At 53.0% G+C, this 20,411-nt stretch overlaps 2 protein-coding genes across 2 annotated transcripts; both read left to right on the forward strand.

Moving 5' to 3' along the window:
- The first annotated feature begins 849 nt into the window (after positions 1–849).
- AP2M1 (adaptor related protein complex 2 subunit mu 1) lies at positions 850–10,097 on the forward strand. Its single transcript, XM_060099221.1, has 11 exons — positions 850–956; positions 3,104–3,220; positions 5,083–5,348; positions 6,063–6,145; positions 6,757–6,892; positions 6,983–7,124; positions 7,634–7,753; positions 7,859–7,994; positions 8,098–8,195; positions 8,700–8,811; positions 9,487–10,097. The coding sequence occupies exons 2-11, from the start codon at positions 3,147–3,149 to the stop codon at positions 9,619–9,621; spliced, it is 1,302 nt and encodes a 433-aa protein (XP_059955204.1). The 5' UTR covers positions 850–956; positions 3,104–3,146; the 3' UTR covers positions 9,622–10,097.
- A 1,731-nt stretch (positions 10,098–11,828) lies between these two features.
- On the forward strand, positions 11,829–20,049 carry ABCF3 (ATP binding cassette subfamily F member 3). The gene is made up of 21 exons (XM_060099222.1): positions 11,829–11,938; positions 12,164–12,311; positions 12,452–12,531; positions 13,037–13,083; positions 13,249–13,346; positions 13,448–13,570; positions 13,736–14,002; positions 14,315–14,395; positions 14,484–14,543; positions 14,645–14,701; positions 14,814–14,836; positions 14,947–15,002; positions 15,119–15,319; positions 15,420–15,496; positions 17,808–17,852; positions 17,933–18,065; positions 18,662–18,750; positions 18,855–18,946; positions 19,134–19,266; positions 19,406–19,493; positions 19,583–20,049. The coding sequence occupies exons 1-21, from the start codon at positions 11,866–11,868 to the stop codon at positions 19,739–19,741; spliced, it is 2,130 nt and encodes a 709-aa protein (XP_059955205.1). The 5' UTR covers positions 11,829–11,865; the 3' UTR covers positions 19,742–20,049.
- Positions 20,050–20,411: the final 362 nt, after the last annotated feature.

Below are 20,411 nucleotides of genomic sequence, written 5' to 3' on the forward strand. Positions count from 1 at the left end.
AACTTGCCAACGGTTTTTTAAGCAACATATATGCCTGTCACTAGAAGGCGCACAGGTCCTCCTGGCCTTGAGGAGCTCACAGTCACATAGGTATAGCTGAGGTAGAACACAGACATATTTTTGAAAAGCTTTAGCTAGTTTCTTCCAAATATTTGCCGCCTCACTCCCTGCCCCCTACCTTGGGTCTTGATCCCTGGGAAAAGACTCATGTCTAGAACAAATATGCAAAAAAGCTTGGGAAAATCAGAGGTGGTGTTATAAAGCAGTAAACTCAGTACAAACGCTTCTACTGCCAAGGTGTGTGTGTGTGTGTGTGTGTGTGTGTGTGTGTGTGTGTGTGTGTGTGTGTGTGTGTGTGTGTGTGTGTGTGTGTGTGTGTGTGTGTGTGTGTGTGTGTGTGTGTGTGTGTGTGTGTGTGTGTGTGAAGTGAGGACAAGTAGTCCTCGGACTCTGGAGACTGAAAAGGCCTACAGCAATTCAAGGCTTAACAGCCGGGCCTCAACAACCAGCACTAATCCTCTGAGGCTCTCGGAAACACTGAAAGAGGAACAGGAGGGATTGCAGAGACTACAATTCCCAGAATGCTCAATGGGGAAAATGAAGTGAGGAGTGTAGCAGCGTATTCTGGATTGTGTATTTCGGGTAGGGCTGAATAAGGCCACTCCTACCCCTCCCCCAAGGCACGCCTACACCCTCCTTCGATGGTTCTCAAAGGCCGTCGGTAGTTGTAGTTTTGCCCAACTTAGGGGGCTTACAATTGTAAGCGAGAAGGCCGAGAGGCCTGACGGGATTTGTAGTCTGCGGCCTCGGCGGATGCGCACGCGCAGCAGAGGCCGGGGCGGGGCCGCGGCACTGCAGTGAAAGCCGAGGCAGCGGGCAGGCGAGCAGGGGGCGGGCGGACATCTTGGGATCCGGAGAGTGGCCAGGCTGGCTGAGCAGGGGCCTGCGGACACCAGGTGAGTTCGGGATCTAGCCGTACGGGGTGAAGGAGGGCGCCTGCCTGGCTGCCCAGCTTTGCTCTTCCCTGCACTGCGCTACGCGGAAAGCAGTCCACACCCGGGAGTGGCCTCAGCCTTCAGATCCGGGAGGGAGCTGACGGCGGGGCGGGGGCGCCCCGGGCGCGGTTGCAGGACGGGCGCTGAGCGGTGCCCTCCACCTGACCCGCCCGGAGCTTCCCGTGAGAAGGGGACCCTACTGGAATCCTCCCAGAGCAGGGATGCCCCGTGGCGGCCCCCTCCCTAGGATCGTGACAACCCCCTACCCCGCGGCGCCTCCTCTCGGCGCAAGGACAAGCTTCCCACCCTGCGGCACCCCCTCCTCGCAGTTGAGTGACAGCCCCCGCACTCCCTGGAACCATCTTTACCCGCGACGTCCTCCTCCCCAGGGCGAAAAGCCCACCACCCCCGCCTGCTTCTACACCTGCAAGCCACAGCGAGCTACGTCTCCCCAGCTTTCTCTTATTCACCACTACTAGTCTCTCCCTGCCGCTTTTTCCTCTTTCAAGCCTTGACTTTTGACATACTGGAAACTCTCTCCTCCAGGTGCCCCCACCATACCTGTTGCCGCTGTGGGCTCACCTGATTATACTGGCTGGCTGTTGCTGCCAGTCTGTCCCTTAACTAAATATGCCATTCCTTTCCTGGGTCCCACCTCTGCTTCTCTGATGCCCTGAGCTCCCTACCATTTGATACCTGTGAACTTGGTTCTTTGCCCAGGGCTCTACCTCCATTTTGCGCTTCCTCTCCCAGTCTCTTTGGGACTGAGGAATGGGATGTGTCCACCACCTTGAGAGACTTCTTACGCAGTCTGGGAGACCTTGACTGCCACAGTAATAGGCTTTATTTACCAGTTTAGAAAAGTCTGCTAAAACTGCCCCCTGTGAAATTAACACCAGGGCTAATCCAGGAAATCTAAAACTAAACCCTTTTTCTCGTTGCAAACAGTCTAAATTAGTTTGACCCAAATAATTTGGATAATTCAGGGATTCTGCCCCTCGTTTATAGGCACTCGGGTCAGAAGCGAATTATGCTGTGGGTCTGGAATCACAGAATTTCAGCTGGAAGGATCTCTTGATTTTTTTGAACCTGCACCCACCCCATTCCCCCACACCCCTGTATTTTCATTGCACTTGGGAGCTGAGAGGGAGCCTCTCTTTTTAAAAGAGAGGTGGTCAAAAATAACTAATAAGGGCTTCCCTGGTGGCGCAGTGGTTGAGAGTCCGCCTGCCGATGCAGGGGACACGGGTTCGTGCCCCGGTCCGGGAAGATCCCACATGCCGCGGAGCGGCTGGGCCCGTGAGCCATGGCCGCTGAGCCTGCGCGTCCGGAACCTGTGCTCCGCAACCCGAGAGGCCACAGCAGTGAGAGGCCCACGTACCGCAAAAAAATAAAAATTAAAAAATTAATAAGCAGCTTGGGTCACTGAAGTGTAGTCTGTCAGGGCTGGGCCCTTTCTACTCTGCTCTTTTGCCTGTTTATCTGACTGCCTGGGAGAGGTTGGAGCCACACTCCTGGGTCCATGTCAGGGCCTAGGGCCTCCCTTCTCTCTTCCTCCCCACACCCTGCACACCCTTTCCTGGAATGCTTAGACTTCTATGAATTAGAGAGCTGGAGGTTTGGGCCCTGCTGCCTTCTCAGAAGGGTAGTGGAGCCTGAGGGACTGGGCGCTCCTAAAGCTTTGCCTGGGGGCCCCAGGCCTGAACCAACTGGAGTAATTCCTACCACCATTCCTGCAGCCACAGGCAGGCCTTCACAGTGACTCACCAGCTGGAGCCTGAGTGAGAGTCTGCACAGGAAGGGGCCTTGCTGAGTTGGGCACTGTGAAAGGGGGGAGGAGCTACTCTGGGCTCAGCCCCAGAAAAGGGGTGGGGGGTCAAAATGGCCTTAGAATCCTGGGCCTCAGTCCCTCTCCCTTTTCTCCCTTCCAGTATGGGATAAACAGGAACTGGAGCCTGGCTAAGGGGAGGGGCATGCCTGGGAGGGCTGCAGGGTCACTTGCTGGAGGATCAAGTCAGAAAAAAAGCCCAGCCAGTGACCTGCACAGCCCCACAGGGGACATTGGCAGGGGTTCTGAGACCTTCCCTTACCCTGCCCCCCCATCCTAGGTCTGTTCTCAGAGCGATGGGCCGCGGAGACTGAGCTGCCGCCATGATTGGAGGCTTATTCATCTATAATCACAAGGGGGAGGTGCTCATCTCCCGAGTCTACCGAGATGACATCGGGTGAGTCCCCTGGCTGAGCCAGCTGTGCCCCCACCCCCACCCACCTCCCCAGCATGCAGGACCAGGTCTCTTTCTCCCAGAGGCTTGATTGGGACCGCCCTCACCCCTTGCTCCATCCTGGAAGCTCAGCTAATACAGCCTGGTTCCCATTAGGTCTGGTGGTATTGGCCAGGCAGCCACTTGCTGGCTGCTTGGTGGGACCTGTGAAAAGGCAGGCCCCCCACGGTCTTAGGAACTCCTGCCCTTCCTGCCTCCTGTTTGCTGCAGTGACAGACCTGGTTGCTGGAGCTGAGTGCTTTTGGCCGGGCAGATTGATCCCTCCTTTGAGGAGAAGGGAGATCTTCTCCTCAAGCGGGTGGAGTCAGTGGTCAGGCTGGTGGTACTAATCCACCTACGTCTTGCTCTCACAAGCCCTTCTCATGGTGAGAGTCTTCACTGGACTCTTGAAAGCCTCTCCCTTTCTCAGGAGTCAGGCTGCTGACTCAGCTGTTTTCAGTTCCTCTGGGCCACTCCTGGAGGAGAGGTGGTGAGCAAGCCTGAGGCACTCTCCGGGTCACTGAGGCATGAGCAGGGAGGCTGTGCTGCCTTTCTGGCCTATCAGAGTAGCCTGGGAACAGCTCCTTGTCCTGTGCGCCACAGACCTCGATAAGGAGGCACAGCCTCACTTCTCATTCTGCCCCACCCTGCATGCCACTGCTGTTCCCTGACAGAGGGGACTTATCCCAGCCTCAGCGGCTCTAACGAGATTAGACTCCTTTGGTTCATGCTGCCCTGTTTTTCTTCCTGGAGTTGCATAGAATAGACAGTCAGAGATGGGCCTGCTGCGGTGGCTCCCGGTGTCTTGGCTAATGGGCTAGCCTGGTCTTCGTGGCTGTTTGTCCATTGGCTGGTCGTGGGGCATGGGCTAGAGTTGTGGCAGTGCCTGGCTTGCACATACCCACCCACACCCCACTCGCACCCTGGATGGGCCTGGTTAAGCCAAGGCCAGGGCATACACCATCTTGCATGCCTTGCTGTGCTCTCCACCCCTTGCCTGTTGCCCGTCTGCTTCCACCTCGTGGTGTGTGCTGCCCACCCCAGTGTGTTGTGTGTCTAATCCTCTCTCTCGTTGCTGTCACTCTCCTCTTCTTGCTGGCATCATTTCTCTCATCCCATCTCATTGGCTGCCATAGCAATAGGTAAGCGGCCTATTAAGCTGCTGCCCAGGCACAGGTGGGTGGGGGATCCTGCCCCCCCCCCGCCACCCTAGTCCCCGTATCGTTGTTCTGTTCATCCTTTTTCATCCCTGAACTTGTCCCGGAATTGGATCCTGGACAAGAATGGGGTGGCCCAGCTCCATGGCCCCTCGGCTTTTCCCTCAGTAGATTAGAGCCTTCTCTGAAGTCATGCTGGCTTTGTCTAACTTCTGGAGGAGCCAGCCTTCCCCACTGGTGGGATCACTAGTGGAAAGACTGGAGAAGCAGCAGCGTCTCTTTCTCATCTGGGCCTGGAGCTTACTGAGAAGCCATAGCGGTGGCGGCAGGAAAACTGGGGCCAGGCCTGGAAGTCAGGAACATACTTCTCTAAACCTGACGGACCTCACTTTATTGTGGTTATATCTGCCGTCCTGTCATTGCCACTTGACTGCCCTGCCTCTCATGGCCTTCAGATATCAGCCTAGCTCTGGCCCGTCCCCCCGCCCCCCCGCCGTGCCCCCACTGGGAGGAGCCCTAGGGAACCACCCCAACGGTTTAGGCATTGGCTTTAGAGTGTGTGTCAGACTTCAGCAGAGAGGGGGGTGGCTGTTTGTTAGCTGTGGTTGATCCCTGCGGAGTGAGGTTTACCCATGTACCGAGCAGCCTCTGTGCACCCTTTTCTCTCAGGAGGAACGCAGTGGACGCCTTTCGGGTCAATGTTATCCATGCCCGGCAGCAGGTGCGCAGCCCCGTCACCAACATTGCTCGCACCAGTTTCTTCCATGTTAAGCGGTCCAACATCTGGCTGGCAGCTGTCACCAAGCAGAATGTCAATGCTGCCATGGTCTTCGAATTCCTCTATAAGATGTGTGACGTAATGGCTGCCTACTTCGGCAAGATCAGCGAAGAGAACATCAAGAACAATTTTGTGCTTATATATGAGCTGCTGGATGGTGAGGCTGGCGGGGCAGTGGGTCTAGGGTGGGGATGCACCTGCTGGGGCCTGACCTGGAGGTGGGAGCAGGTCTGAGGCTCCAGGGCCCTCCGAACTTCCTTTCCTGACTGTCTGGTATTTTGAGCTTTGAGGAGGACAGTCCAAATCCAGAACTAAAGGCTGATCTGAAGTGAATACAAAAATAAGCTAGCGAGTGGAGGTAGGGGAAGACCAAAAGGTCTTTTGGTGGCTGGTCCTCCTGCAGTTCAGTTAAGCACATTTCATCCTCTTATCTTTGTGGTTTGGGCCTTACCACACTGACTCTCCTCCCAGCTTTCCATCTCAACAGCTGCCTCAGAGCCTGGACAAGGGTGAGATATTACAGGCCCCTCTGGGTGTGTTGTTACCTCTCTTCCCCTGTAGGGTATGATTTAAGTGAACAGAGTCCTTTCATCTTCCCAGCATCTGTCTTTTAAGGGCTAAGGTCTTCTTGACCTCTCACCCACTGGCCGTGCAACTCTTCTGCTGACTTTTTCTATTTGAAAAAAACGTGATATTTTCATTGTTTTCTTATAAAGCACAAATCCTACAGTAAATGCTAAAACTTCGCTGCAGATGATGCCTAAATGTCTTTTGGAGCTATACTGGCCAGATATATCCAGGCCAGGGGAGGGATTGGAGCGAAGGAGCCTTCTGCTTTTTCTAGGAGCTGACAGCTCCCTTCCTTTTGCAGAGATCCTAGACTTCGGCTACCCACAGAACTCAGAGACGGGCGCACTGAAAACCTTCATCACCCAGCAGGGCATCAAGAGCCAGGTACTCAAGTTGTACAGGCTGTAGTCAGGGTGGAGCCCAACCTCCCTTCATCCCCGCTGGCCCCCAAGCCTTGTCTGAGCTGACTCATGAGCCTGCCCCTGACAGGAAGTGCTGGCCTGAGCCTTCTGCCATGACTGCAGGCCTGTTTTGCTCTGTGTGGCCCTCTCCCACCCCTGGAGCTTGCCAACTCAGCATCTCTGTTACTGGGGATACAGCTCAAGCAGTCTCCTTCTACACTGGGGGAAGGGTGGGTGTGGACTGCTCTGGAGGCTTGGTATTCCTCAGGAGGAGAGAGCTTGGGCCCTCTTCTAGGATCCAGGCCTCATAGCCTTCTCCTTCTTTTCTGCCTGCCTCTTCCCATCTGCGCTCCCCTGCTGCTTCCTGTGGGCACCATGTTGGCCCTGTGTTCTCCAGCATCAGGTAAGCTGTTCCCTCAGCTTCCACCCTTGCAGCTTTGCTCAGTTTTCTCCAGGCCCTGCCCCATGGGGGAAGATGGGTCACAGGGTGGGGACCAGAAGGGAGAGGGGATGAGGGTGGAGTGGGGATGGAGACAAGTGGATTGAAGGGGGAGAGGAGTGAGGCCTTGCTGTTTGTCTCTACCCCCCATGTAGACAAAAGAAGAGCAGTCTCAGATCACCAGCCAGGTGACCGGGCAGATTGGCTGGCGGCGGGAGGGCATCAAGTATCGCCGGAACGAGCTCTTCCTGGATGTGCTGGAGAGTGTGAACCTCCTCATGTCCCCACAGGGTGAGGGCCCTCTCGTGATGAAGCAGGATGGGGGCCAGGGCAGGATATTGGTCCTGACTCAGCTGCCCCTGTTTATCTGTCCATCACCAGGGCAGGTGCTGAGCGCCCATGTGTCAGGCCGGGTGGTGATGAAGAGCTACCTGAGTGGCATGCCCGAGTGCAAGTTTGGGATGAATGACAAGATTGTCATTGAGAAGCAGGGCAAAGGCACAGCTGATGAAACAAGCAAGAGGTGCCTGAGGCAGGGGAGCTGGTGGGAGAGGGTGGACCTTGGAGGGCTGAGCAGAGCCTGGTGAATCACAAGTTCCTTCTGGATTTCATTTTTGCAGTAATGCAAACTCCCTTTTCCTAAGGGTATGCTTGGCTTGGTTGCTCTTGGTATCTGTGTTAAGAGAGATGAGGGGATTGTCCTCATCCTACTCAGAGTAAGTCCCCTTTGTCTGATCCCAAGGACCAAGATTCTTCTGTACATACTGATGGCCCCTGCCCAGTGTACCTGAAACTTTTGGGTTCCAAGCAGCAGAGCTCTCAAAAGATGATGAGTTTGCAAAGCTCCCACTCATCCATAACTCTGGGACAGGGACCCGCAAGTCAGAAAGCTGCATTCTGACAGCTTTGCATAGATTATACTGCACGCCTGTCCAGGCTCTGGCAGCCTTTGGGGGTGGGCTAATCTCCCAGCCCGACTCTCTGGTGCTCGTCTCTCGTACCAATGAGGAGACCTTCTGTCCCTGCTTGCAGCGGGAAGCAATCAATTGCCATTGACGACTGTACCTTCCACCAGTGTGTGCGACTCAGCAAGTTTGACTCAGAGCGCAGCATCAGCTTCATCCCACCAGACGGAGAATTTGAGCTCATGAGGTGCCATTGGGGTGTGAGGAGCAGGGGTTGCTGTTGGCAGAGATGGGGGGAGAGGGAGGAGAACAGGCTCTGCTGTGCCAACCTGAAGGTGTCACACCCCTAAAGGTATCGCACCACCAAGGACATCATCCTTCCTTTCCGAGTGATCCCGCTAGTTCGGGAAGTGGGACGCACCAAGCTGGAGGTCAAGGTGGTCATTAAGTCCAACTTCAAGCCCTCACTACTGGCTCAGAAGATTGAGGTGAGGATAAGGGACTTGGGGAGGAGGAAGCACTTGTCTCCAGGAATAAAGGGAGCTGATGTCAGGGTTTGACAGAGCTCCCTGACAGGTGTGTCACTTCTAGGTGAGGATCCCAACCCCACTGAACACCAGTGGGGTGCAGGTGATCTGCATGAAGGGGAAGGCCAAGTACAAGGCCAGCGAGAACGCCATCGTGTGGAAGTGAGTCTTTCCTTCATGAGGCCACAGCAGGGCTCAATATGCCTTGGTGTACCCTCTTGTTAAGTTTCACCTTTCGTCCTGAGTGAGTGAGTGTGTGTGTGGAACCGGGGTGACTGCTTTTCCAGGAGCCTTTGCTTGTGTTCTCACCCCTTATACCTCTGTGTAAGTGTGCACATGCCTGCACTGGGGTGCATGCATGCATGCATTTATTTATCAAGATTCTTTAACATTTCCCTATTTGCCCTTGTAATACCTCTGTGAAGTAGAGAGCAAGGGATAGCGTGGCCATGTATCTAAGCAGAAACTGCGTGCAGCCCACAGTGCTAAAGGAATAACAGACCCCAGGTTTCAGAGCAAGAGGTTATCAGAGTCCTCACCACATTTCCTTGCGCTGGCACCCCCCCCACAAGCTCCTGGGTTCTCTTCCCTGCCACCCCCCAACCTCCCCAAAGGGGAAACCCCCCTTGAAGCTCCTCCAGGCTACCAGGGCCCCTGTGTTCCCAGGATCAAGCGCATGGCAGGCATGAAGGAATCGCAGATCAGCGCTGAGATTGAGCTTCTGCCCACCAACGACAAGAAGAAATGGGCTCGACCCCCCATTTCAATGAACTTTGAGGTATGGCAGAGAAGGGGCCTAGAGCCACGGCAGGGTGTGCTAGGAAAGACTTTAGAGATCATTCAGATCAACCTCTGCACCTACCACCTTGCAGACGAGGAAACTGAGGCCCAGAAAGAAGTGATTTCAATTCACAGACTCATTCCTTCCCGCCTTAGGCCTCCTACTAGAAATTGCTATTCACACCGACAAAAATCCTTGACTTCCTTTGGCTTGTCATAAAACAATTCTTAGGGAAAACTGAAATAGCTTGCATGTCAGGTAAGACACAAAGTTTACAGATAGGAAAGTGGGCTGACTTTGCTTTGTGCACGTTAGACATGTAATTTTTTCCACCTTATTGTTTAAGTCCATAATATTGAGCAGGTTAAGTATGTTGTAAGGCAGGTCTTTGGTTGCTGCCACCTGCTGATTAAAGAAATTGATTCAAGTCATCACAGGCAGGGCCTGACTTCAAACCCAAATGATGGCTAGTTATTCCTGGATATGCTTTCTTCCTTAGTAACCTCTTAGAGGACCCCTCACCATCCCAGCTTCCTTCGGCTCCTTTCAGGGTCCCAGTCATTCAGACACCTGTAGTAGAGAGATGAGGTAGGGCAAGGCTATTCAACTTCCCGGAGGAGAGCGGCAGTGAAAGGAAGGCCACGTTCCTAATTGGAGCTGTCCCTTGCCCAGGTGCCATTCGCGCCTTCTGGTCTCAAGGTGCGCTACTTGAAGGTGTTTGAACCGAAGCTGAACTACAGCGACCACGACGTCATCAAATGGGTGCGCTACATTGGCCGCAGCGGCATTTATGAGACCCGCTGCTAGCTGCCTAGGGGCAGCTAGCCCGCCTCCCCACCCACCCTCTTCCACGGGTCTGGGTGCCCTTGGCCACCACACGTCAGTGTCTCCTCCCTCCTGCTTTGCTGCCTTCCCTTTGCACCAGCCCCTGCGTCTAGGTCTGGACCAACCACGTTGTGAGCGGGACTGTTGGAGCAGTCCCTGGGCTCCCTGGGCAGGGTGGTTTCTGAGGTTCCTGCTCCTCCGTCCATCTGCCTGCCCCAGCCCTGTGCCAGGCTCTGAGTTCTGCGACCAAAGCCAGGTGGGCCCCATCTCCTCCCCTCTCCTGTGGCCACATCTCTCTGGAGTGGGAGGGTCGGCTGCCCCTCACCTCGGAGCTCCCCCAAAGGCCAGTAACGGATCCCCAGCCCTCAATTCCTACTCTGCTTTGGGATAGTGTGAGCTTCATTTTGTACACGTGTGACTTTGTCCAGTTATAAACCTAATAAACTGTGTAGAATGGAGTTGCTGGCTAAATGTTGAAGTGGAAGGTACATGGGGAGGGGGGCTGGTGGGACTGCTTCCCCCCTGTCTTACTTGGCCTGCCAGGAGTAGAATTTTCTATTCCAAACTCTCTTTTGTCTCAATTGTTGTGTCCCTCAGGGCCATCTAAGCCCCTGACAGGTGTTAGCCCCACGTCTCCCATCTCCTCTGAGAAAATAGCCTCAAGGACAAGCAGCCCCACCTGGCCCCGGTTCCCTGAGGGTAGAGATTCTTTCCTTAAAATCATTCTCAGCTTTAGGCAGGTATTTTTCTAATTAGCAGAGATTAAGCAAGGTTTACATTTGGTCTTTCCAGCCATCCTTAGAAACTGACCTAATTCCATCCTCCTCGCAGTTACTCAGGCTTCACAGACCTCAGTGAGTGGGTTGTAAAAAGGAAAAATGACTCTTCCCAGGCCTCTTAGAAAATTCCTCCCTCAGTGCCTCCCCCTCTCCATGGAACTGTGTGGTGAGCGAGTCCCTGAGGGGAGTGCTTCATATTCTGCTGGTGTGTTGGAGCAGATAAAGATTTGCCATCACTGGTTTTCCCTTGCTTGGTCTCAACCTTTTTAAACCTAAAACATCTATTAAGAGGAAATATATAATGAACCCCCATGTCGCATCATGGTGGTTCAACTTGTCATCTCCTTCATATCACATCCAATCTGTGTTCGTGCTTAATCCAAGTGTCCTACAGAAAGTTTCACAATTTACATCTGGATCCAAACAAGGTCCGTTGTGATTGGTGAGTGCTTCTTAAATCTTAAAAATCACAGGTTCTCCCTTAGCTCTTGCAGTGTTGAAGAAACCAAATAGTTCTGTAGTTTCCCCGTCACAATTACTTTCCCTGTGTTTCATATAAAATGGAAATAACAGGATTGATTCCTCACAGTGCCAAAAGGATGGATAACGTTGTGACTTTAGGTGACAATTTTAGAGCCCAGTTGGAAGAATATTCACATTAAATGTGAAGCAGTAGCATCATCAGGGTACGAAGAAGTCTGCTTTGGCTGTAGGTGGGGAATAAATAGTAGTGAGTTTACACAGACCTTGTCGATCTGGTTTTCTTGACCCGTGGCGGTCAGTAAGGCAGTGCCCGGGGGTGCTGGGAGGACGTAATTCGCTGAAGTCATCTGAGCTGTCAAGTGTGAGAGGACTGAGTGCAGGTCGCGGGCGGGCTGGCTACCTGACCAAGACAAGCAGCCCGTAGGGCCAGAGAACCGGAACAAAACCCGCGGCTGCACAGAACGGCGCCAGGGGCTTCTAAGAGCTCAGGGACCAGCGTGAGTCAGCAAAGCTCTCGGCGAGCACCAAAATGGACCCGGGCAGGCGCGCAGCGGCTGACGCGCCTCAAGGGAGCGTACAGAATCTACCAAGGCCGAAGTGCTTTATCAACCGCCCTTCTCGGGAGGTTCCCAGATAAACCGCTAGCTTCCCTGCACCCCGCCCCCGCCGCCGAGAGGATCTCCACCTCCCAGAAGGCAGCGAGAACCGCACGTGTGGCTAATTTTTTAGTGCAAAGGGTTACGCAAGCGCAGAGAGTGTGGCTCAGCGTAGACTCTAAGCGGCCTTTGCGCACCGTTCCTCCAGCTCCGTTCACCCCGCCCACGGGGTTCTGCGCACTCCGCGCCTTTCTTACGCCACCGTTTCGCATGCGCTTTGGAAGGAAGGGCGAGATTTCGGGGACGGGCAGGGGGCGGGCCTTGGCCGAGGTCTCACGGCGACTGCGCGGACGGGATCCGACTGGAACATGGCGACTTGCGCTGAAATCCTGCGGAGCGAGTTCCCCGAAATTGACGGACAGGTCTTCGACTACGTGACGGGTGAGCCGAACCGAATCGACGCGCTGGGGATGCCGAAGTGGTAGTCAGGGGGGGAGTATTAAGGGAGGGCAGTGTCGGGGACCGCTGCTAGGCCTCTCTGCGTGACCTCTTGTCCCGCGGGCCAGTTGGTTCTGGAGCCCGGACTGGGGCCGCGGTACGGGGATTAAAACTGCTTGTATGTCCACCCTACCTGGTATTTTCCTCGTCTTGCCACGCCCGCCCTAGGCGTCTTGCACAGCGGCAGTGCGGACTTCGAGTCTGTGGATGACCTGGTGGAAGCTGTAGGGGAACTGTTGCAAGAGGTGTCCGGGGACAGCAAGGATGACGCGGGCATCAGGGCCGTGTGCCAGCGCATGTACAACACTCTGCGCCTGTACGTGCCAGGACAGGGGTATTCGTGGGGGAGATGGGAGGGCGGACGGTCAGGAGAGGAGACGTGAGGGAGGAAGGTCTGACGGCCACAGAGCTTTCTCCTCCACTTCTAACTCTTTGCTTTCTATCCCTACCCTCAAGGACTGAGCCACAGACCCAGGGAAACAGCCAGGTGCTACTAGACGCCCCCATCCAGTTGTCAAAGATAACAGAGAACTACGGTGAGAGTGAGGGAAGATTGAACTAGCTGCCCTGTGTCCTTTTCTTGGCCTCCACCCGCTAGCCACCTGCCCCCTGGAGCTCAGGACTCTTGGCACCTCTGTTCCACAGAACAAGTTTGTAGGAGCTAGTTGATGTCTTTACTGAGGGCAGATGAGCCCATTAATAAAGGGATTAGAATTGGAGAGTTCTCTAAGCTCTTGGGTGTGGTAGGAAGCATATGGGCCTTGCAGCTGGACAGTCTTGGGTTCACTCCCCAATTTTGCGACTTACTAACCAACTGCATGATCTTGTAAGAGTTGCCTGTCTGCTCCTAGTCTCTGTATCCTTAATCTGTGAATTGAGTTTTTGTTTTGTTTTTAAGTGTCGGGCGGATGATACCTATCTCCAGAATTTGTAAGGCTTTCCTTTAAATGTATGTGTCTGTGTTTAGTTTGTGTTAGTTACTCAAAATGTTAGTTTCCCTTCCCTTAGGGAGAAGGTGACAGCTTTTCTTATCGCTTACAGACTGTGGCACCAAACTTCCAGGCCTGCTAAAGAGGGAACAGTCCTCGGTGAGGAGGGGGAGGAGGAAGAAAAGGAGAGGGCTGTATCTATGGGGGGAGTGGGAGTTGATTGTCTCTAAATATTGGAGGATCTTTCTGGGGGATTTCTGTTTGTCTTTTCCTGAGTCTCCGAGCCTACACCCTAGGATGAAATGGTTGTGTTTGGACCCTTAGACAGTGAATGCAAAGAAGCTAGAGAAAGCTGAGGCTCGACTGAAGGCAAAGCAGGAGAAGCGCTCAGAGAAGGACACACTCAAGACCAGCAGCCCTCTGTGAGTTTAGTGAGAAGGGCTGAGAAGAGAGGAGAGCAGTCCCTATTGGGATGGAAGGGTGCTTGGGAGTGCTAAAAGCCATCCATTTCTCCCTTTAAAAGAGTTTTGGAAGAGGCATCAGCCAGCCAGGCAGGCAGCAGAAAGGAGAGTCGGTTGGAATCATCTGGCAAGAACAAATCCTACGATGTGCGAATTGAGAACTTTGATGTGTCTTTTGGCGATAGGTGAGGGAGTGGCAGTGGGGGAGTGGGGGTGACATTTTTCTTTTTCCAGTTAAAGGAGAATTAGGAGAGGTGAAATGGGGCTAAAAATAGTTAGGTTTCTGTTGTTAAACTTGCTGTGCAGCTACCTCTAGAGCACCCTTTGTCTCCTTCCTACCACCTCTGCAGGGTACTGCTGGCTGGAGCAGATGTGAACCTGGCATGGGGCCGCCGCTACGGGCTGGTGGGTCGGAATGGACTAGGGAAGACAACGCTGCTGAAGATGCTGGCCACCCGGAGCCTGCGGGTTCCAGCCCACATTTCCCTGCTGCACGTGGAGCAGGAGGTTGCTGGAGACGACACCCCTGCCCTGCAGAGTGTGCTGGAGAGTGATACTGTGCGAGAAGATCTCCTGCGTCGGGAGCGGGAGCTCAGCGCCCAGATTGCTGCTGGCAGGTGAGGGCTCCTGGCGAGGGATTGACCAGCAGCAGCTGTGCTTCACAGAGCGCCTGCCGTGCTGGCACAATCCACAATTCGTTTGCCCATCCTAGTAGGCAGCAGAGCTTAGAACTTGGCTCTGTGGGGCTGTAAATCCCTTGTTCCTGGCACAGTGCCCATCGCCCTCACCGCCGTAAGCAAGTCCTTCCTGTGCTCTGTTCCTGTCCCGGCAACAAGGCAGCCAGTGGCCTGCTTTGCAACTGTCCTGGGGTGCAGGATATACTAGTAGACTGCGCCCACTCAGGCTGATTGCTCTTCCCACATTCCTAGGGCCGAGGGCTCAGAAGCTGCACAGCTGGCAGAAATCTATGCCAAGTTGGAGGAGATTGAGGCTGACAAAGCACCTGCCAGGTATTGAAAATTCCCTTCCTTTCTTCAGATTTCATCTTTCCCTTCTGTTACCTGTTCCAACCAGGTTCTTTAACTTCTTCACTCCTAGAGCATCAGTCATTCTTGCTGGGCTCGGCTTTACCCCCAAAATGCAGCAGCAGCCCACCCGGTGAGTGGCCCTGACCCTTCTTGGCTCTGAACACTGTTGGCTCTGCCTCTGCCTGTTCTCGCGAACACTCGCCCTCGTGATGCAGCTCTGTCTCTCTTTAGGGAGTTCTCAGGTGGCTGGAGGATGAGACTGGCCCTCGCCCGGGCTCTGTTTGCTAGGTGAGTCTCCTCGGCCTGTGTATGGATACTGTGGAGAATGGGCTTGGCTCTTGGGGGGTGGCAACAAGTTGCTGGCCTAAAACCTCAAGCCTTGCATTCTTCTTTTCCACAGGCCAGATCTGCTGCTGTTAGATGGTGAGTTTGAAATGGGCCACCCTGACTTTGGGGTGCAAAAGCATGCCATCATCCAAGTTCCCAGTTCTCTAGCCTTTCTATCCCAAACGTGTCCTCCTCCACTTTTCCAGAACCCACAAACATGCTGGATGTAAGGGCCATCCTGTGGCTGGAGAATTACCTGCAGGTGAGTGCCTACAGGTGCTGGAGTAAGTCTGGGAAAGGTCTGCCTCCAAGACCGTTGGGGTCTGGGAGCTGACTGCCCTCCCAAACTGGGTCTGCCATCCTGTAACCCCCCCTCAGACGTGGCCCTCCACAATCCTGGTCGTCTCCCACGACCGCAACTTCCTGAATGCCATAGCCACAGACATCATCCACCTGCACAGCCAGCGGCTGGATGGTTACCGGGGAGACTTCGAGACCTTCATCAAGAGCAAGCAGGAGCGGCTGCTCAATCAGCAGCGTGAATATGAGGCCCAGCAGCAATATCGCCAGCATATCCAGGTGTGGGAGCAGGCAGGGCTGGGGACCTGCCCCATCCCATGGGTATTAGAGTTGTCGGGAGTGAGGGAGCTGAACAGTACCTGAACTCATCCACCTGCAGGTTTTCATTGACCGGTTTCGCTACAATGCCAACAGAGCCTCTCAAGTGCAGAGTAAACTCAAGATGCTGGAGAAGCTGTGAGTACAGTGTCTCTGACCAGGCTTTGACTCATGTCTCTTATTTTCTTCCCTCATTTTGTAGGCCACCCCTTGCCCTCCCATTTTAGATCTCCCCTTTTCTACAAACCAACTTTAATTTCCTCCCCTGCAGGAAGGCAGAGTATTCTGTTACTGCTCTTGGAGAGTTAATCTTGCCCCCGGGTCTAGGCAACTATCAGTCTACTTTTTGTCTGTATATATTTGCTAATTCTGGACATTTCGTATAAATGGAATTGTACATGTGACCTTTTGTGTCTGGCTTTTTTCGCTTAACATAATGTCTTCGAGGTTCATCGTGTTGGAGCATGGATTAGTGCTTCACTCCTCTTTATGACCAGATAATATTCTGTTGTATGGATAGTCCACATTTTGTTTGTTGACTCATCAGGTGGTAGACATTTGGATTATTTCCCCTTTTTGGCTCTTGTGAATAATGCTGCTATGAACATTTGTGTACAAATTTTTGTGTAGACATGTGTTTTCTATTCTCTTGGGTACATTCTTAGGAATGGAATTGCTGGGTTACATGGTAATTCTATGTTTAAATTTTTGAGGAACTGCCAAACTGTTTTTATTTTATTTTATTTTTTTATTTATTTACTTTTATTTATTTTTGGCTCCATTGGGTCTTCGTTGCTGCATGTGGGCTTTCTCTAGTTGCGGCAAGCGGGGGCTGCTCTTCGTTGCGGTGTGCAGGCTTCTCACTGGGGTGGCTTCTCTTGTTGCAGAGCACAGGCTCTAGGTGCGCAGGCTTCAGTAGTTGTGGCACGTGGGCTCAGTAGTTGTGGCTCGTGGGCTCTAGAGCGCATGCTCAGTAGTTGGCGCACGGGCTTAGTTGCTCCACAGCATATGGGATCTACCTGGACCAGGGCTCGAACCTGTGTCCCCTGCATTGGCAGGCGGATTCTTAACCACTGTGCCACCAAGGAAGCCCTCCAAACTGTTTTTAAAAGCAGCTGCACCATTTTACATTCCTACCAGCAGTGTATGAGGGTTCCAGTTTCTCTGCCTTCTTGCCAACACTTATTATCTGTCTTTCGAATTTTAGCCATCCTAGTGGGTGTGAAGTGATATCTCATTGTGATCTTGATTTATTTCCTTAATGACTAATGGTGTTGAGCATTGGAGGGTTTTTTGTTTGTTTGTTTTTGTTTTTAATTTATTTTTGGCTGTGTTGGGTCTTCGTTTCTGTGCAAGGGCTTTCCCTAGTTGGGGCGAGCGGGGGCCACTCTTCATCGCTGTGCATGGGCCTCTCACTATCGCGGCCTCTCTTGTTGCGGAGCACAGGCTCCAGACGCACAGGCTCAGTAGTTGCGGCTCACGGGCTCACTTGCTCTGCGGCATGTGGGATCCTCCCAGACCAGGTCTCGAACCCATGTCCCCTGCATTGGCAGGCAGACTCTCAACCACTGCGCCACCAGGGAAGCCGCGGAGGTTTTTTTAATTGAGGTACAGTTGATATGCAGTATTATATAAGTTTCACTTGTACAGCATAGTGACTCACAATATTTAAAGGTTACATTTCATTTATAGTTATTGTAAAATATCGGCGGTATTCTCTGTGTTGTGTAATATATCCTTGTAGCTTATTTATTTTATACATAGTAGTTTGTATCTCTTAATCCCCTACCCCAATCTTGCTCCTCCACCCCTTTCCTCTCCCCACTGGTAACCACTAGTTTGTTCTCTATCTGTGAGTCTTGTTTCTTTTTTGTTATATTCACTAGCTTTATTTTTTAGATTCCACCTATAAGTGATATCATACAGTATTTTTTTTTCTCTGCCTTATTTCATTTAGTATAATATTCTTCAAGTCCATCCATGTTGTTACAGATGGCAAAATTTTATTCTTTTTTTGTGGCTGAGTCGTTTTCCATTATGTGTGTGTGTGTGTGTGTGTGTGTGTGTGTGTGTGTGTATTCATTCATCTGTGGATGTGCAGACACAGGTTGCTTCTGTATCTTGACTGTTGTAAACAATACTGCTGTGAACATTGGGGTGCATGTATCTTTTTGAATTAGTGTTTTCATTTTTTTCGGATACGTACCCAGGACAGCATTGGAGATTTAATCTTGAAGCAACATTTCTGGATGTGCTGGTGGTAGGGGAGCTTAAAATCATAAGGCCTAGGATTTTGTGACCTTGAAACATACGTCACAGTATATTAACAGGGAAGACAAAAGAACTACCAAAAAAAGAATCCTGTTGTTCCGGCATATATATTACTTGTGTGATAAAAACAAATTTATTTTTTAAAGTCGTAAATCTAGTCTGTCTCCTCTCTCCTCAGACCGGAGCTGAAACCCGTGGACAAGGAGTTGGAGGTAGTGATGAAGTGAGTGCTGGGCCAGAGGGGCAGGTGGGGAAGCTCTTGTTTCTGGCTGCCCTCGTGCTCCTCACCCCCACCTCTTGCAGGTTCCCCGATGGGTTTGAGAAATTCTCACCACCAATTCTGCAGCTAGATGAGGTGGATTTCTACTACGACCCAAAGCATGTCATCTTCAGCTGTCTCTCCGTCTCTGCTGATCTTGAATCCCGCATCTGTGTGGTATGGTTGCTGTTTCTCTGTTTTGTGAGCTGGGACTGGACTCTCCCACCCCTGTATGTGGTGTGGATTGGCCACATGGGGGAGAAGGTCCCCAGGAGTAGGAGTCAGCGCCTGGGCTGAGGACTTTGCTATACTTGTACTGGCCCCTCCTCCAGCCTCACAGGGCCGCTCTGTGGCATAGATGGAGAGCCTGGCATGTGGTATTTTATAAATACTTAGAGCAGTACTTTGTCTTACTGGTCTCAGCTCTGAGTTTCCTCAAACTGTGGAACATAGAGGAGAGAGCATGGGCTTCAGGGTCAGACTTCAGATCCTAACTCTGCCATTTCCTAGCTTGGTTACTAAGCAGTCTCCTCATCCTTAAAATGGAGATAATGTCTAACTCACTTGGTTATTGGGAGAATTAATTCCCTTGCACTTAGTGGGTACTTAGGTATTGGTCCCTTTTATATCTTCCTTCATTTTTTTCTATAGTTCCTTAAAAATATTTCTTTAGTTCTTGGAGTCCCTGGGACTAGCTGAGACCCATTCTCATCTCCTCCACTTCTGTATCCCACACAAGGATGCTCTTTACATTCTCTTGTTACTTCTTACAGGTTGGGGAGAATGGGGCTGGGAAGTCTACCATGTTGAAGCTCCTTATGGGGGATCTGGCACCTGTTCAGGGCATCAGACATGCTCACAGGTAGGGCCCACATCACCGCTCTCCAAACCCTCCTGTGCTGTAGCTGCACTCTTTTATGGCCATTGCCCTCCATCCCCTCTCTCCACCTTTCCGTCTGCCTGCAGGAATCTGAAGATTGGCTATTTCAGCCAGCACCACGTGGAGCAGCTGGACCTGAGTGTCAGTGCTGTGCAACTGCTGGCACACAAGTTCCCCGGTGCGTCGGGGATTTGAGTTGGGGAAGGAGGGCTGGGCCTGACGCCTACAGCTAGGCCTACCTGGGGTTGCTGAGCAGCTCCCCGACTCTGGGTGTGAGGACATGTGCTTTGGGGGTGGGGCTGGGGGGAACGTGAAGGGAGGGAGTTGGGCCGAGAACTCACACGATGGGGTGGGGCCTGTTCCAGGACGGCCTGAGGAGGAATACCGTCACCAGCTGGGCCGGTATGGCATCTCTGGAGAACTGGCCGTGCGCCCTGTTGCCAGCTTGTCTGGGGGCCAGAAGAGCCGGGTGGCCTTTGCTCAGATGACCATGCCCTGGTGAGGCCTCCTTTTCAAGAGCTTTGCCCTCCCCTCTCCCACTCTTTCCTAATAGAAAATGATTGTCTTGCCTTCGTATCAAGAGTTCCTTTTCTCCCAGCCCCCGTAACTCCCCACCTTCCTGGGTTCTGCCTTCCAGCCCCAACTTCTACATCCTGGATGAACCCACAAACCACCTGGATATGGAGACCATTGAGGCTCTGGGCCGCGCTCTCAACAACTTCAGGGTGAGTGTGCCTTCACACTGCCCACTCCTTCCCAGGCCTCAGCACCCCTTAGGGGCCCCCTGAGTGCTCCTTGGTCTCCTGTCTTTCAGGGTGGTGTGATTCTGGTGTCCCACGATGAACGCTTCATCCGGCTGGTGTGCCGAGAGCTGTGGGTGTGTGAAGGAGGCGGCGTCACCCGGGTCGAGGGGGGATTTGACCAGTACCGAGCTCTTCTCCAGGAACAGTTCCGCCGTGAGGGCTTCCTCTAGGGCCACCAAGCTGAGGACTGTGCCCAGGACACGGACTGGTCTCTCAGACCCCTGGGCCACCACATAGGCAACCATCTCCGGCCACGGACTTCCCCCGACTTTGGGGACAGCCTTATTCCTAAATCTCTCCTTTTGATTGGAGCGTCCTCTTGCGCAACCCAGGGAGCCCCACCTAAGGGTCTTTGAGGACTGGTCTTGCAAGAGGAAGGGAGTGGGGGTGCCCTCTGGGATTTTAGGTTCTCCCCCACGGCCCCAGCTGCGACTGGGCTCTGAGTGGCCACGTGTAAATTAAATCTCCCTGCATCTTCCTCGCCTCGCCTCTGCTGCTCCCTGGCATGGGGCTACAGTGTTTGCCCACGGTTAAGGAGTGTAGGCTCTCTGATTTGGCATTTTCCTGTGGCATTTGTATCGGTCACGTGGAGGAGGCCACGGCAGTATCAGTGTTGCCCTGGGCAGAGATGTCAGTGAAGCCGCTGGGGGCCGGCCTTGCAGTGGACCGCGCTAGTGACGAAGGGTGGCGTATCACATCACTGCGGTGCTGTTCCCTTTGGTCCGGGCTCAGCCTCAGCGGAAGGGGTCTGGGTTCTGCTGTCTCAGCCCCACTGCTGGAGAGAGTAAACTGAGTCTGTAACCTGGCCTCAAACATGGTTTGCCAACTGCTTTCTCCAGT

The sequence above is a fragment of the Mesoplodon densirostris genome, chromosome 5 (assembly GCF_025265405.1).
Source record: "Mesoplodon densirostris isolate mMesDen1 chromosome 5, mMesDen1 primary haplotype, whole genome shotgun sequence".
Classification (NCBI taxonomy): Eukaryota; Metazoa; Chordata; class Mammalia; order Artiodactyla; family Ziphiidae; genus Mesoplodon; species Mesoplodon densirostris.

What these genes read in the sequence shown, in the direction of transcription:
- AP2M1 (XM_060099221.1), top strand. Translation starts at nt 3,147, where the DNA reads ATGATTGGAGGCTTATTCATCTATAATCACAAGGGGGAGGTGCTCATC. An exon ending in CCTCCTCATGTCCCCACAGG is followed by an intron (nt 6,893 to 6,982) that starts GTGAGGGCCCTC and finishes GTCCATCACCAG; the next exon opens with GGCAGGTGCTGAGCGCCCAT. An exon ending in GGAGAATTTGAGCTCATGAG is followed by an intron (nt 7,754 to 7,858) that starts GTGCCATTGGGG and finishes ACACCCCTAAAG; the next exon opens with GTATCGCACCACCAAGGACA.
- ABCF3 (XM_060099222.1), top strand. Translation starts at nt 11,866, where the DNA reads ATGGCGACTTGCGCTGAAATCCTGCGGAGCGAGTTCCCCGAAATTGAC. An exon ending in AGATCTGCTGCTGTTAGATG is followed by an intron (nt 14,837 to 14,946) that starts GTGAGTTTGAAA and finishes CCACTTTTCCAG; the next exon opens with AACCCACAAACATGCTGGAT. An exon ending in GGCATCAGACATGCTCACAG is followed by an intron (nt 18,751 to 18,854) that starts GTAGGGCCCACA and finishes GTCTGCCTGCAG; the next exon opens with GAATCTGAAGATTGGCTATT.